A 14,921-nucleotide genomic window follows, 5' to 3' on the forward strand; every position below is an offset into this window, starting at 1 on the left:
GACGAGTGGCCTGGAGTGCGCTGCTGGGATGAGCGTGGCCGGGTCCCTGCGCTGCTATAAGGTAGAGCTGGTGGTAGGTTGGGGGCTGGAGCCTGTCCCCAGCCCCATGGCTTGTACCGAGCCCATGTGGCTGCTGCCTGCAGCTTGGTGACTTTGCCTGTCCCCTCTTTGGGACTTTGTCTGCTTTGGGACTTCAGCCATCCCCTCTCTGGCCACAGCTCTTGCACTGCAGAAGAGCACAGGCAGGACAGTCCTGCTTTTCTCATCCTCTGCCTCCAATTTCTGCACCTGGGGCCAGCGCCGTGTCGCTGGAGTGCTGCAGAAACCATTGCCTCTGACTCACCTTCCCCTGATGATGTCTAGATTCTTTGTATCCCATCTTTTTTGGATTAAAGATTTCCTTCATTCCCATTTGAAAGCTGGCCTATTTTAATAGTGCCAAGTGAAAATGGGTTTGCGCACAGAAAAGATCCCAGTTGCTCTGTATAACTTTGCTGTCATAATTATTCACTGCCAGTCCTCCTGCTTCCAGCAGCTGTATAATTTATCAGCTGTGTTTTGTGCTCATTTCTCAATCAGTGATGAAAACATTGATTAGTGTCAGGCTGGGACCCACTCCTGCAGAATCCCTCTAAACCATCTCTGTTCACTGATGGCTCCTTGTTTTGGAGATGGGTTTGCAGCTCTCTATCCATGTAATATGGGCTTTATTGAGACTGTATAGCGCTAAATTTGTAATTAGGGTGTCATATGATATTAAGTCAAACACGTTGCCAAAAGCTAAGCAAATAATGGCTCCGTGGTAACCTTTATCTACAAACTTGTAATTTTCTCAAAGGATGAAATGAGGCTCATTTGACAAGACATTTTCCATTACACCACACTGATGGGTGTATTTGTAATCCTTGAATTCTATATTAATTGAATCCTCTGTGTCCTCTCCATTTTTCAATCTGAATGTCATGCTGGACCGACCGACTGTTAACCAGGGCACCCGCTTCGCCCGCCGAGCACCACCTTAGCATCCTGCCAAACTTGGCATCTCCCCAGGCTTCGAGCTTTTCAGCAGTGAGGGAACGCAGCTCAGCTCGGCATGCTGCTTGAGGGCCCTCAGGTGCAGATCATGTGGATCTGCTGATTTAGAAACCCCACAGATGTCACCCAAGACGCTCTCAGTTGTTAGCAGACCAGAGAGTATTTCATCATCCTCATGTCTTACATTCCCATCCTTTCTAAAATGCAGAAGAGACACACTGAGGGCCTTGTCGCTAGCAATGCACCTCCTCATCTAGAAACGCCATGACTTCTCCGTGCTTGGGGATTTTCAAAATTCAACTGGGTGATCCCTGAGCAAGGCGGTGTTGCTTTGACATCGGTCCCGCTCTGAGTAGGAGGTTGGATTAGAGACACCCAAGGTTGCTCCTCACCAAAATCTTTTTATGCTTCTCTAAGTCTATGAAACGAACCTGCAACACCATTAACATTTCTAATATATTTAGTGAACAACTTCTTACTGGTCGTGGCTTTGCCAGGCATGGATTTTCCTCTGTCCGTTTACCCTCCTCTATCAATATCTCCGCTTCACAGCTCATTGTGGTGATTGCTGCATATTGATTGGTATCTATTACTTTCTTCCTCTTCATATATATTGTCCTTTTGCTTCCAATTGCTGTTTTCAGGTTACCAACTTACAGGAATGGGATTTCAGCCAAAGTTATATTTTCTTGACTCTGCAATATTAGCTGTTCTGCCCTGTTGCAAGCTCTACTCAAAGAACTGCTGATTTCCCACTGTACAGGGTTGGTTCTCCCTCCCCCCCCTTCAATTTTGCTCATAACTGTCACCATCTCCGTGAAGTTTGTGAAGCTGCTGGTTCCATGAGTGATGAAGAGACCAACGAGCCATACCAGTCCTCGGGACAGTTAGGTGACTCCGTAGCACGTTGGCAAAGCAGGCTGGAGCAGCTGTGCCGAGACCATCCCGTCTGACCTGGTGCCCGAGGGAGGCTCTGCTCCGGCTGGTCGCACCCGATACAGCACCTGAGCGGCTCTTCCCGCACTGGAGCGTATCTGCTCTCCCTGGCAATCTGTTCCACTGCTTCATTATCCTTAAACGGTTTTTCTTTAGGTCTAACCTGAATTTCCCCACCATAGTTTAATCCCATTGCTTCTTGCCCCGTCCTGCTTTCAGCCTTGTACATAACTGGAGCGTGTTGCTGTGGCCCCCCCCAGGTCTTTAATTTTCTGGGGTGACTCGGTCCCACTTTCAGCCTTTGCTCATGGGCTGCACTTTCGCACCATCCGACCCCTCCCGCTGCTCCCTCTGAGCTCTCTCCAGCCAGCCCAAACCTCCCCTGAAATGCTGCAGCCAGAGCTAGGCCAGGTCCTCCGGCCGGTGTCGTACCAGACCTGTGCAGCCTGCACACGATGGCGCGTTTACGTGTTATTTCTCATGCTGTGACGTTCACCTTTTCCGCACAAGCACAACACTGTTGGCTCCGATTCAGCTGAAGATTTGCAGCAGCATCCAGGTCCTTTCCTGCAGAACGGCGATGGATTCAGCTGCTGCCCATCCCAAGCCCCCTGCCGAATCTTGCTCAGCACCCATCTGATTTCGCTATGAACCTTTGGGGGCTGCTCTTCGTCCTCCCCACAGGACAGCTTGGAAATGGGGCATGGGCAGGGACAGCAGAACAGATAACCCCCCTCCTACTGCACGCACACACCGTAGCTGCTCCTTTCCTGTGCCTTGGGCTATTTTATTTGCAATTGTGGAATTTGTTATCCTTGCCAACAGGGCCTAACCTAGAGGCTCTCTACTGCCTGCACCTTTGTGTGATGCCCCAGCTGAAGCAGATGGCACCTATTCTGCTACACCCTCACCATAGCCAGGAGCTGCTGATGGCCCTGAATGTGTGTGCAGCCCTCTGTGAACCTCCCCGTGCTGCCCAGAGCCGCTTCTTGTCATCAGCACAGATGCAGGTAGGTACTTCAGGCCAGCGAGAGGAGCCGTGGAAGCCCTGCAATGCACACGATATAACAAAGCCCAGCTCTCCTCTTTTCCTCACCTCCCTTTCAGCTTCTCACTCCTTCTGCCACAACCATCGCAAATAGTTTCCTTCCGCCCACCAAGAGGGAAAGGCTGAATGCATCCCTCCTCATCCTCCAGCTGAGCTCTCTGAGTCATCCTCCCCGTACATTTCTACCTGCTTCTCTCCTTGCTCCTCGGCCTCGCCCTATGCAGGATCAGTCCCCATGCGCGTGGCTGCCGCTCCCTTGCGCAGCCTCGTGACGGGCAGAAGCGCCCGTGTCAGAGGGAGCTGGCCCTGCCGTGCCCTGGGCTGCGCGGAGCGTGGGTGCTGCCTTTTCAGCTCTGCCGGAGCCCTTTTGCCAACAGTAATGGTAAATGTGCAAGACAGCTGGAAACGGTTTCATTTCTGTGCCCAGCACCTTTAGATACAGCAAGGGTTGGACATGGTGCAGGGTAGGGTTGGAGCGGAGCTTCAGGAGTGAGGTGTTTATAGGGACACAGTCACACAAACTTTCCTTTAGTAGCAACATTTTTTTCTTCCATCTTAAATGTAACGCAGCCACTTCAAACTTCAGCTCTTCTTCTGCTGCGTGGTACCAATGTCAGCACAAAGTCAGACTGTTATTTTGCCAAACAATGAAATACTGAGATGTGGATGGAGCAAAAACTGAGTAATCACTGAATCATTGAGCCATCCATTACCGTCAGATCTGTTCCTGGAGCTGTTGTCGGGAATCCCGACCTTGAGGAACCTCCATTGTAAGGGCCAAGCCCTGCACCTCCACAGCTGCTGAACAGTCCCTGCCGGTGCTGAAGGACCCTGGGAGTCAAACCTGTCTCTGGTAGGTGCCAAATGAGTTTCCCTTCTCCGGGAGGGTGGTGCAGTACAGGAACACGCCAGCCTGGGGAGGGAGCACCATCCAGCAAGAGCCGCACAACTTGGCAAAGCAAAGTCGCTCTAGCGTAGGCGACAGTCCTGCTTCGAGCGGGCAGCAGGACCAGGGACCTCCAGGGAGCCTTCGCACCAGTGCTTCCACGTTTCTGTGGAGAAGTTAAGGAATCTTTTCCCTGTATGAATTATCCACGTTGTTATTTCCTTTGATATATCGATTGGTTTTATTTATTGTAGTTTATTCTGAGGGACTGGCTTATGTCAATTTGATGCCACTAATTTAGCCAACAGGAATGAAATAATGTTACCGTCCTGATCAAATCCTCCCTCCTGCTACAGGCAATGCTCGTTTCTTTTGTTTCTCTCCACCTGCTGTATCATTTTAAGAAAAAAAGAGGAATATAATATTATGCTCTGGATATATAATTTAATATAATACAAATGTCAGCTCTCCTGACTCAGGAATGTGGTGTCTCATCCAGACACCTGGGCAGAGTGACTTCCCTCGCAGGGATTTAGGAGCACGCTTTTGAAATGATCCCACCCAAGGGACGGACACAGACGGCAGCAATCTCCCGTGCTGGTGCTGTTTCCTTTCTTTGAGCTCTTTGGCAGCTCCGCTTGCCTGTATTGGTTTTGAACATTACAGACTCTGTGCACAGTTGCCCGATATTGGTGTTCAGGAGCTCTTGGGCTCAGTAAATGGCCAGCAAACTGACTTGGCAGGAAGGAGCAAAGGTTTTCTGCTGGTACGAGATGGAGAGCGGGACTGCATGGCCGGGAATGCAGGGGGTGGGAAGGAGCGGTGGGAAACACTCTGGCTGTGTTCAAGGTGGAGTTTGGGAAAGGACAGAGGGATTTGGGAGAGGATGGAAGGGTCCATGTGGTTGATGGGGTTGGATATGCTCTTGTCCTCCCTTAAGTGTCTGAACTGTATTATTATTATTACTGTTATTACTTTATGAATTGGTGCGCATGCATATTAACAAGGGTATGCATGGGACTGAGTTTGCCTGGCTCCAGTCTACCTGGCACCAGGCATGTCTGGCATTTAGAATATGATTTTAGCCTTCTGGGGCCATGTTTTAAGGCAGGTTTGTGCAAGGCTCCACGTTGCAAGCCCTCAGCCCTGACTGCGCTTCCCAGCGTACTGCAATACCAATCTAATAACAGGCATGGCTGAGTGGTGAGACATCTTTGTGGCTTGCATGTGAGCTTGTGTTACCTGGGTGTTGTAATGCCAGTGAGACCTGGATGGAGCAGCCTTGTCAGGAAGGCAGCTCAAGATTTCAGCCAGCAGAGTAATAGCTAATTGAGTGTATTTCAATCGTGAGAGCCACAGAAGGAAAGCAAACTCCACAGAGTAGAAGGAAATTGCATCTTAGAGTAATCTGAATGTGGGCAGATAATTAGGCCTATATTTCATGGGAACATTTGCTGGGCAACATAATGAAAAGGCCAGCAACATAATTTTCCTTAAGTAGTGTGATGCCTCCCACTAGGGACGGGCCGTGCCAGTGCTGGTGCTGCAGTGCAGCGGGAGCAGGGAAAGGCATTGCCCAGCCAGAGGGGCTGTTGCATGATGGTGCCAAGCTGAAGCCCGTCCTCCCCAGCTCTAATGTCTGCTCAGAGAAAGCTGCTAAGGGTCCTGCACTGCTCTCAGCAAGAAGGTAGCAAAATAAATCCCACAGCCTCATCACCTTCCCATCTCTCTGAACGGCAGCCACAGCAAAGTCTGTTCAGGTTGCGCTTGCAGAGCTGGACAGACCCAGGCCAATTCGGTGCTGCTACGGGAGTCTCCCAGTGGGAAGCCAGGCTGCTGCCACTGGACTCGACTTGGAAGAGCTCCGGCTCTGAGTCACTGTCTGATCCAGCTTGGAAGGTCAGCAGGGGCTGACAAAGCAGCTCTGAGCTGGGGTTTGAGGGAAACGCAGCCCGGCTGTCTGTGCCGGGGAAAACCCCTGATGCAAGAAGCCCAGCCCAGGGAGCAGCAGCGCACTGCGCTCTCTGAGCCGTGCTCAGCCGGCGCAAGTGCTGGGCTTTGCCCTGAGCGTTGGCAGTATGTGCTGTTAATGGCCAAGAGAATGCACCAGCCCTCGAATCCCCTTCAAACTAGGGCTATGCATGGGAAGTAAAGCTCCAAGGCCTTTTTCAATGTTGTTTTTTTCCAAATTTGGGATAGAAAGGCTCTGCTTTTCCATGTCCTCCACCCCCACCTAAGCACAGATCCTCCCTTCCCGATCTCCAGTTTGGACCAGGGCTGCTTGTGGCTTGCTCTCCCAGGGACCTTGCTGCCTTGTGCAGGAGCAGTCAGATAATATAAAATAATATTTGGCTTCTTCATAATGCTGGCAAAATGAGAAGACTTGGGAAAGTGTGGTGACTTAGGAGGGTGGAGGAGAGGGTTTAATCTTGGGGCACAGGTAACCCTGTGATCAGGGGTCTGAATTCCCCTCCCACCAATGCTGCACTCATTAGTGCATTGGGGCTGGTATGTGTCATGTAACAGAAAGAAAGGCTGAGAGGCTGTATCCAGCCCTGATAATTACTGATTAGGCCTTCTACTAAAAATAACTGGGGGTGAGCTTGCCTGACATCAGGTCTGAGTGCTCTGTATCCCAGCTGGTTGAGAAGAACTGTTCATCCGGTGATCAGGACTATCTTTGGGACTGCATTTGAACAAGCTCTTATTTTCTGATGTCAGATGCTTGGCCATTTAAGAACAGCTCTGTCCAAATGAATCTGCTCAAAGCAAAACCATAATTCTTGGCTAATTCCAACTTGTTAGCTATTGATATTGCTTCTGTGATGTATTGCCTAATTTTAATTATGCTAGTGTTGAGAAAATTATTTTCTTACAGTGCCTTATTAGAATGAAGTTTCTAATCGTTGAATTTAACAGGAACATCTTGAAGTGACTAAATTGGCCAAGCAGGAAGGTGGTTAGATGATATTTCGGAGTGACCTCCTGGTACCTGGGAGACCTTGAGCTGCCCAGTGCAGTTGGCCATAGCTGGTGTCCTCAAACTCTTTCCAAGCAGTGCTACGCAGATAAACCCCAACACCTCCTCCAGCTCCCCCCCGGCCTTGGTTTCATCGCCATCTCTCAGGGCTGTTGTGACTTGTCAGAAGAGCTGAGCTGGGACGCTGTGTTTATGGGCAGCAGGCACACCAGTTTGTCTCCTCTTTTCAGTCTGGTGCTTCGCCCCACTATTACCACTGCACTTGGGCCAGTTGTTTTGTGCAGAACGATGGGAGCAGAGGGCAGGGGGCTAAAAACGTCCCTGCCTGAGCCAGTCCTCTCCGCACCGCTTCTGCGGTCTCAGCACATCACGTGCCTGGGAGGCACCCGCACCGCAGCTTGCGCTGCGGTAATGTACAGCCCTGGGAAATGTCCCTGGGGAGGGGGGTCCCACACCTCCCTCGACACTGCTAACCCTGTCATTCTGCCCTTCCCTGTGACTATATAACCGACTGTGTTATCTGCAGGGACTACAAACGATCCTGGTCTCAATTTGGACCAAAGAAACTACAGTCATCTCACATGGCCAGTTAAACATCATGCTTTGTCCTGGTTTTATGCTTACGGTACTGCGGAGTCCTGTCCCTTTACCTCCTGGGTTTGTATCCCCTCCACAGCCAGCGACCAGTATGTGAGGCACAAATGCAGCTTGGGTGGGGACGATATTCAGATGAACCTGGGAGAAAGAGAGGCCATTTCTGAGGATAAGGATCAGTGCAGAGCCCAGTACTGTGCCGCTGAAGTTGGGATTGTTTTTCTCCTGTGTGCCTATCTTTGTAATTACCTGTTCTGGATGTCCTGAGCCATTTTGTTACCTAGTTATTCACTATCATGAGGTCCTTGTATAATTCTTTACAGTGTCTCATGTATTTATGACCCTGAATACCTTAGCATCATCAGCAGGCTTTGTCAATTCCTTTTCATTATTTCTGAATACGCTGAAGTGAGCAGACCCCAGCACGGGTCCCTGCGGGGCTCCATTCAAGTCCTCCCTCCATTCAGGAGCCTGACTACTGAGAGCTACTCCTTGAGAATTCTTTAACCAGTTATTTATCTCTTTCAAGCCTTTTCTGTTAATCCCATGGTAGCTGCGTTTCTGTAAGAAACTCCTGCGACAGACCTTTTGGGAATCCAGGCAGTCCATAGCACGTGCTTATTGACTCCTTTAAAGAACTGTAATAGATTTATGAGGCATTCCTGTATTCAAGGAAAACCACCTTTTTTTTTTTTCTTCCCAGTATTTCAGATGTATCCAGCTATGCACTAATCGTATTCTTTATTACAATTTCTATCAGTTTGCCCACGAGGGCCGTCAGACTTCATGGTCTGTAATAACCCCAAACCCTTCCCACTTGTCACCTTGAAGCTCTCAGGCACCGAGGCTACGTTACACACAGTGATTACATGCTACAATTAAGTAATTAAACCGTTTGATCTCTGAGTTCCTGAGCACTTAGGTGAACCATCTCAGTTTGGTGAATTTGCACTCTTTGGTTCGGCTATTTATTCCTCAACTTCTTCTGCTGACACTTGAATATGAGCCACATCCAATGCCACGTCCATATGAAGATGACTTTTGGCACAGGAACTTCTCTGAGCTTTTCCTCACTGACTACAGATGCAAAATATTCATTGTTTTTCTGTTCTGACCTTATCTCCTATGAATGCTCCTCTTGCACTGTGGTCAACTTCTGACTCTCCAGACTCCAACAGGCTTCCTGTGCTTGATGTGTTTGAAGAAGTATTTATTATTATTTGGCTTCGCCTTTTGCAGGTCGTTCCTGTGACTGGTTTCAGGTTGCCTTATTTATCTTTTTGCATTTAAATTGTCAGGATACACATTCTTTTGCTTGTTTAGACAAAAATGGCTTTTCTAAACATAAAAAAGACTCTATCCCTGAAGTCTGAGAATCGTTAGGCCATCTCATCTCAGCCTGATCCAAGACCTAGACTTAACCAGGTCTAAGGCTCTGGGTTTCCCGCTGGGCACAGATGTGCTGTTTGGTTTGACAGGATGCTGAGATACCAGATTTTTAAGGTGTGACACATTTATATGGACAAAAATCATCACCGGCCAGGCTGCATTTTGCCTGGCTTGGGCTTCAGGATATTGCACCTTCACGGGTGGAAGGAGGAAAGCATTTCTCTGACCAGCTGTGATTATTTTGGAAGCTGTTGCGGGGTGTGCTCCCCTAGGATGACGTGAGCTCAGCAGAGAGAGCCCCATGAGTGGAGGTTTGGGGGTCGGGCGGAGGGACCGCCGTGCTCCCTGCCTCCTCGGCCTGTTTGACTACGTGCGTGCGTCTGGAAGGCCTGTTGCCATGGAGAAGTGATGGGGAACAGTCTGCCTGGCTTGCCTGACTTTTTTCCTAGCACGAAGCAAAGGCGTCTCTCCAGCTGTAATGAGCCGGAGGCCCGCTGCCTCCTCTTCTGTGCCGCACCAGGGTAACCCAGACCCCCAAATACCTGGGAGAAACCCAAAGGCAGGGAGAAAACCCTAAATGAAGGTAGGGAAGGAGCAGAGAGCAAGAGGGGAAACTGCAGGGAGATGGACCAGTGCTCGTGGAGTGCTATGGAGCGATGGAGCCGGGCGCTTCTCAAGGATGCACAGACCAACAGGTAGTGGGCACCTGTTGCAACAAGGGAAATTCCCATTGGATATATGGAAAAAATCTTTCCCTGTTGGAGTGGTGCAGCCCTGGGACATGGACCAGAGAGGTGGTGGCATCTCCATCCTTGGAGGTCTTCAAACCCTATCTGACCAAGCCCTGAGCAGCCAATGTGCCTTTGAAGTGAGCCCTACACTGGGCTGGACCCTCCCAGCCTCAAAGAGCGAGACCTTGCCAGGGAATGGGCAAGGGAGAGTTTGAGAGAGCTCCAAGAGGCACAAACATGGCAGAGTGTGGTCTGAAAACAGGACGAAGGTGGAGGCATCCCTGCGTTTTAATTTTAGGAATTGACACTACTGGCCAGTGCTTCACTCAGACTGTAACTGCTTGCATGGCTCAAGTTCTCTACAGTTTTTTTAAGGTGCTCCCTAAAAACAGATGGATTTTCTCTCATTTTCTGTTGTAGAAACTCTTTGGTGACATGACTGTACAACAAAACACGGGGGGAGGAGGGGATAGTCATGAGTAGAAGTTTAATGGGAGTCATCTTCTGTGGGAAGAAATCCAATGCACTGATGCTGGGTTTTGTTTAGTACCTGAAAAAAATGGCACTGTGAGCAACTTTGGGGTGTTTCCAGGTACATCTGGTGCAGATTATGCAGGGATAGAGTAGACCTGTCTGTTAGTTTTGTTTTGGGTTTTTTGTTTGCATTTTTTAAAGAATAGCATTTGCCACAACTGATAAAATATTTAAACATAGAAATAAAGAGCATTCTTCCCCCTCTAATTATGCAGGAAAAAAGAGGGGAAAGCGCAGTCAAAAGTCTCAGGCTGACCTTATTTTTAAATTTTTCCCATGTATTTCTCTTTTCTCCCTTCTTTTGACTGTGTGTGCACCTTCAGATCTCTGTGTCACTGTGTTTCTAGTGGCATGAAGCAAGGCTAGGCATTGAATTAGATGAGCATGCATCAGCTCTACCACGCTCGCTTCCAACACGCGGGACTGAGGCGCACCCGCCCTAAAATCTGTTCACCAATATTAACACATGGGATCGAGACTGTAATGTTTAAAGAAGTCTTATCACTCGGTTCAGCACTGTGTAACAGCAGTTCATCCTGCCTGAGATACAAAACCCCTTGGGAAAAGGAGCGACCCTCATCTGCAAGAGCAGCTCTGCGGAGCGAGCGGGACACGGAGGCCACCTCACTTGGTGGCAGTGATGGAGCAGCCGACGTCACGTAGCACCTCTCCTTTGGTCAGCTGGTCTAAGCTAAAAAGCAGGGTGATGTCTTTATTTTGCACACATGGCAGTTTTTCCGCTCACAGCTTGGGTCTAAGCGAAGATACATTTCTGAAAGTTTGTTATTTATTCACAGTGAATTCCCCAGTGTCTGATAAAATTCCAGCTGATGAGGTATTTACATCCCGCTCCTTGTGTCCACACACACCATGGTAGTTGGGTACCTTATTCAGCTTTTTTCCTGCTCTCTACACGAATTACTTTATTTTTCAATTTGTAGATTAATAGACCAAATAGTTAGACTTAATTTGTTCAAATCCTCATATAGTTTCTTGCAGATTTGACTTTGGAGTCTCTGGAGAGAGAAGACTGAAGCTTTTCCCAAACTTTTGGTCTCTTCCACGTAGGGTCTCTGAAGGACAGTGAAACACGAGCTTATGCTACAGCCTTTCCCCAGGTACAGACAAGACAAGGTGTGTCTGTTTGTCTGTCACTCCCTCCTTCGGCTGCCTCTTTTCACAAAGCTTGTAGGAAGTTTAATTATCTATAGAACTTCTACCCCTCTGTCAAATATTGTCGAATGGGTTGTCTCTGAATTCCTGGGATTCGTGCACTTGCCTGCAGAGCCAGGGGGACCACCCAAGTGCTTTTTCTGTATATGTTGTGAATAATATTTAAAAACTTGCTGCCCCCACTCACTCAGGTGCCCTGAAAACAGATCTATAAAATACTTTCTCAAGGAAAAGCACTTTTCCAACCCCCACCAGGGATCAAAACCTACATCCATGAAATTGATCTGAGGGCTGGAACCCCTCTGCTGTGAAGAAAGGCTGAAGGAGTTGGGATTGTTCTGATGGAGAAGGCTCCAGGGAGACCTTCTTGTAGCCTTTCAATGTATAAAGGGGGCTTATGAGAAAGATGGAGAAAGACTTTTATCAGGTCCTGCAGTGACAGGACAAGGGCCAATGGTTTTAAACTGAAAGAGGGTAGATTTAGATCGCACATAAGGAAGAAATTTTTTACGGTGAGGGTTGTAAGACCCTGGAACAGGTTGCCCAGAGAAGTCAGGGATGTCCTATCATTGGAAGCATTCGAGGTCAGGCTGGATGGGGCTTGGAGCAACCTGATCTAGTGAAAGAAGTCCCTGCCCATGGCAGGGGGGTTGGACTCGGTGATCTTTGAAGGTCCCTTCCAACCCAAGCAGTTCTGTGTTTCTATGAGTTGAAAATCCTCTGAGGCTTGGCTGACCGAGCGGCCGATCGGCTCCTCGCACGGGGTTTGCTTTCAAGCATTCGATGACCCTGAGAAAGGTGTTTGCTCTGGCAGGTGACACTGGGGACAAGGAGGTATCTGGACGCCCAGCTCTGCCTCGTGGCTCTGCTGCCTCCAGTCACCTCTGGGATCTCCTGTGCCGCCCTGGGGCCTGTTCTGGGACGATGGTGGTGAGCAGTGACAGGCTGAGGGGACAAAGCCAGTGGAAGAGAATGGACATTTGTGTCAATCCTTCAGAGACACCGTGTTCAAAACCTTCATGACCACGTCCACCCTGTGAGCAGCGGGACCCGGTGCACCCACCCAGCGCCCCGCCGTCAACAGAGAACCCAGCTGTGGAAAAATAAACTGTGCATAAAACCTTTCACCGGTTCCGTCAAAGGCAGGCTATAGTTTTATGTCAAAATGACCGCTTTTTTTGCAGGTTGTCCGTCAGCTTCCTGACGGGAGCCCGGAGGGAGCATCCCCCGGGCCTCCCCTCGCCACCGGCCGTGTCTGCCGGCGCACGGCTGGACATTCACCTCAGGTGCGGGCAGGACCCGAGGAGGGCAGGACCGCGCTGAACGCGGGACTCCGATGGCTGCGCCGCGGGGCCGGGGGACAGCTGCCCTTCCCCGGTGTCGCCGGGCCGAGGCGACCGCCTCCCGCCCGCCCGCCCGCCCGCCCCAGCCCCTCAGGCGGGGCCGGCGCCCCCCTCCCGGCCGGCCCGCCATGATGTCAGCCGGGAGGAGGCGGGGGCGGAGGAGGGAGCCGCCGGCCAAATATAGCGGCGCTTCCTGGGCGGCGGGCCGCGCCCGGGCCCTCCCTCCTGCCGCAGTCAATGAGGAGGCAGCGGCCGCGGCGGAGCGCCGCACTCGCCGGGGGCAGCGCGGCGGGGCGGGGCGGGGGGCGCCGCGGCATGGCGGGGCGCTGAGGGAGCGCGGCAGCGAGGGGCGGCGGCGCGCCCCGGCACCCGGCCCCGCCGCGGCATGGGCAGCCGCGGGGTCGTGCGATGAGCGCTCCCCCGGCGGCTCCCCCCTGCGCGAATATGGGCACAGCCGTGTCCAAAAGGAAGACGCTGAGGAACGAGGCCATGTCGTCGGTGGCGGCCAAAGTGAGGTGGGTGCCGGGGGAGCGGGCCCCGCCGGCTGCGCCTCAGGGAGCCCCGCGGTGCCGGGGACCCTGCCCGCCCCCGGCCGCGTTGGGGACCCCGCCCGCGGGGCGCCGAGCCGGGGGGAAGGCCCCGAGCCCCTCGGGACGAGCCAGGGTGGCCGGCAGCGGGGCACGACCGCGGGTCCGGTCCCCCAGGGCCGGAGCGGCGGCTGTGCAGGGCCATCGGAGCAGGGTGCTCTTCCCCCCGGGGCTCGGGAATGGCAGCCTGGGGTCGGACAGCTTGGAGGGACCCCGGCGTGCGCCCGCAGGACACGACCGGCGAGTCCCCTCGCTGGCTGCTGCGGTGCCCCCGAAAGCAGCCACCCGCTTGCAGCTGGCTGGTGACTGCGGGCGACCGTGGTCCCCCTGCACACAGCGGACCCTCAGCCTTGGGAGAGGTGATTTGTCTCCAAAGGTGTCCCCGCTTCTTGCTGCCGACCCGGCTAACATCATCCGCAGGTTTTATTTGCTAGGTTGGCAAGGAGCAGGTCAGAAGTGGATTTGTCAGGGCTGGGTCTTTCTAATCTTCGGGAACTGGAAGCGCGGTCAGTTTGCTCCGTGGTGTCTCATCAGCTGAAATGCCATCTGCATGTCCGAGGGCAAAGTCAGCAGCTTTCTTCAAGGGGTCTTGCTCCTTTGAATGGAAAACCTATTGCGTGAACATCTGGACCCACCACATCTGCCCTCTCCGGCAGTGTCCTAAGCGGTCCATTGACCAGTTAAGGGACTTGGGTTCTATATTGTGCCTGTTATGTTTTTATATTTTGTCTTATGGTGTAGAATTTCACTTACTGTCTGGTCCCAGTGCTTTTTCGTATCAAACATGGGAGATCCTAGAAAATGTATGCGTTGCTTGATTGTACTTAAGTTTAAAAAGCTATCGCAGATGAGCTTCACTACAGTGCCCTTTGCCCAGAAAGATGGAAACGACCCTTCTCCCACGCTGCAGTGCAAGTGTCACGGCAATCATCCGGTGACTCTTTGGGGGCATTGGCGCAGCTTTTTAGCTGCTCCTACAGCACAGCTGTGCAAAGGGGTAGGTCTGTCGGTGTCTCTGCTACATCTAGACGAGCTCTTTGCTGCTGAAAAAAATAGGAAGAAATAAACTTTTAAGCTGCATTATATAACACCTCCTTTGTGTTAGACAAAATTGCATTAGAATAACCCGGAGTCATGTGTAGGACTCGATCCGTGCTGCTGAGAGATCTCAGTCACCTCTCTGTGACTGTAATTCAACATTACGGCATCTCTACTGTGCCGGGAGGAAAGATAGTCTTCTGGCTTGAAGTGAAGAGATCCAAAGATGTCTATATATTGCTGTCTGTTTGCATCGTAAAGAAATCCATCCTTCAAAGTCTGGAGTGCCTGTGGAGAAAGCTGTCTGGGCAGAACCTGGAACTTTTCCCCACCTTATGATGCACCCTGTTCATAACCAGTAATGAAAATGTGAGCGCTTTCAACGGCGTTCAAAGATCTGGAGGTGGGATTCTTTTCGGCAGATGTCAGCCAGGTGGATATACAGAAATGACACAAAATGCACCATAACTGTTCTAATGGGGTTCTGGGTGTAGGATTAGACAAGAAGTCACACAAACAACATATTTGGTAGTTGGTAAGATTTCAAACGGTAGTGTGGGTGTTTGAGTACAACTAACGTGTTTTGAACACAACGGCCTTTAGCCCACACCAGGATGGTCAGATGCTACTCAAGTAGCATCAACTCT

The 14,921-nt window shown here is 51.1% G+C and overlaps 1 protein-coding gene across 4 annotated transcripts in view; it reads left to right on the forward strand.

Annotated features, from left to right (window-relative positions):
• Nucleotides 1-12,876: 12,876 nt before the first annotated feature.
• The window catches only part of NSMF (NMDA receptor synaptonuclear signaling and neuronal migration factor), a 50,708-nt gene continuing 48,663 nt past the window's right edge, over nucleotides 12,877-14,921 (forward strand). For all 4 annotated transcript variants that reach the window (XM_075519783.1, XM_075519784.1, XM_075519781.1 and 1 more), the window contains exon 1: nucleotides 12,877-13,164. In XM_075519783.1, coding sequence (XP_075375898.1) covers nucleotides 13,058-13,164 — 107 coding nt within the window. In that variant the 5' untranslated portion in view covers nucleotides 12,877-13,057. The remainder of the gene's footprint in view (nucleotides 13,165-14,921) is intronic.

The sequence above is a fragment of the Mycteria americana genome, chromosome 17 (genome assembly GCF_035582795.1).
Source record: "Mycteria americana isolate JAX WOST 10 ecotype Jacksonville Zoo and Gardens chromosome 17, USCA_MyAme_1.0, whole genome shotgun sequence".
Lineage (NCBI taxonomy): Eukaryota > Metazoa > Chordata > Aves > Ciconiiformes > Ciconiidae > Mycteria > Mycteria americana.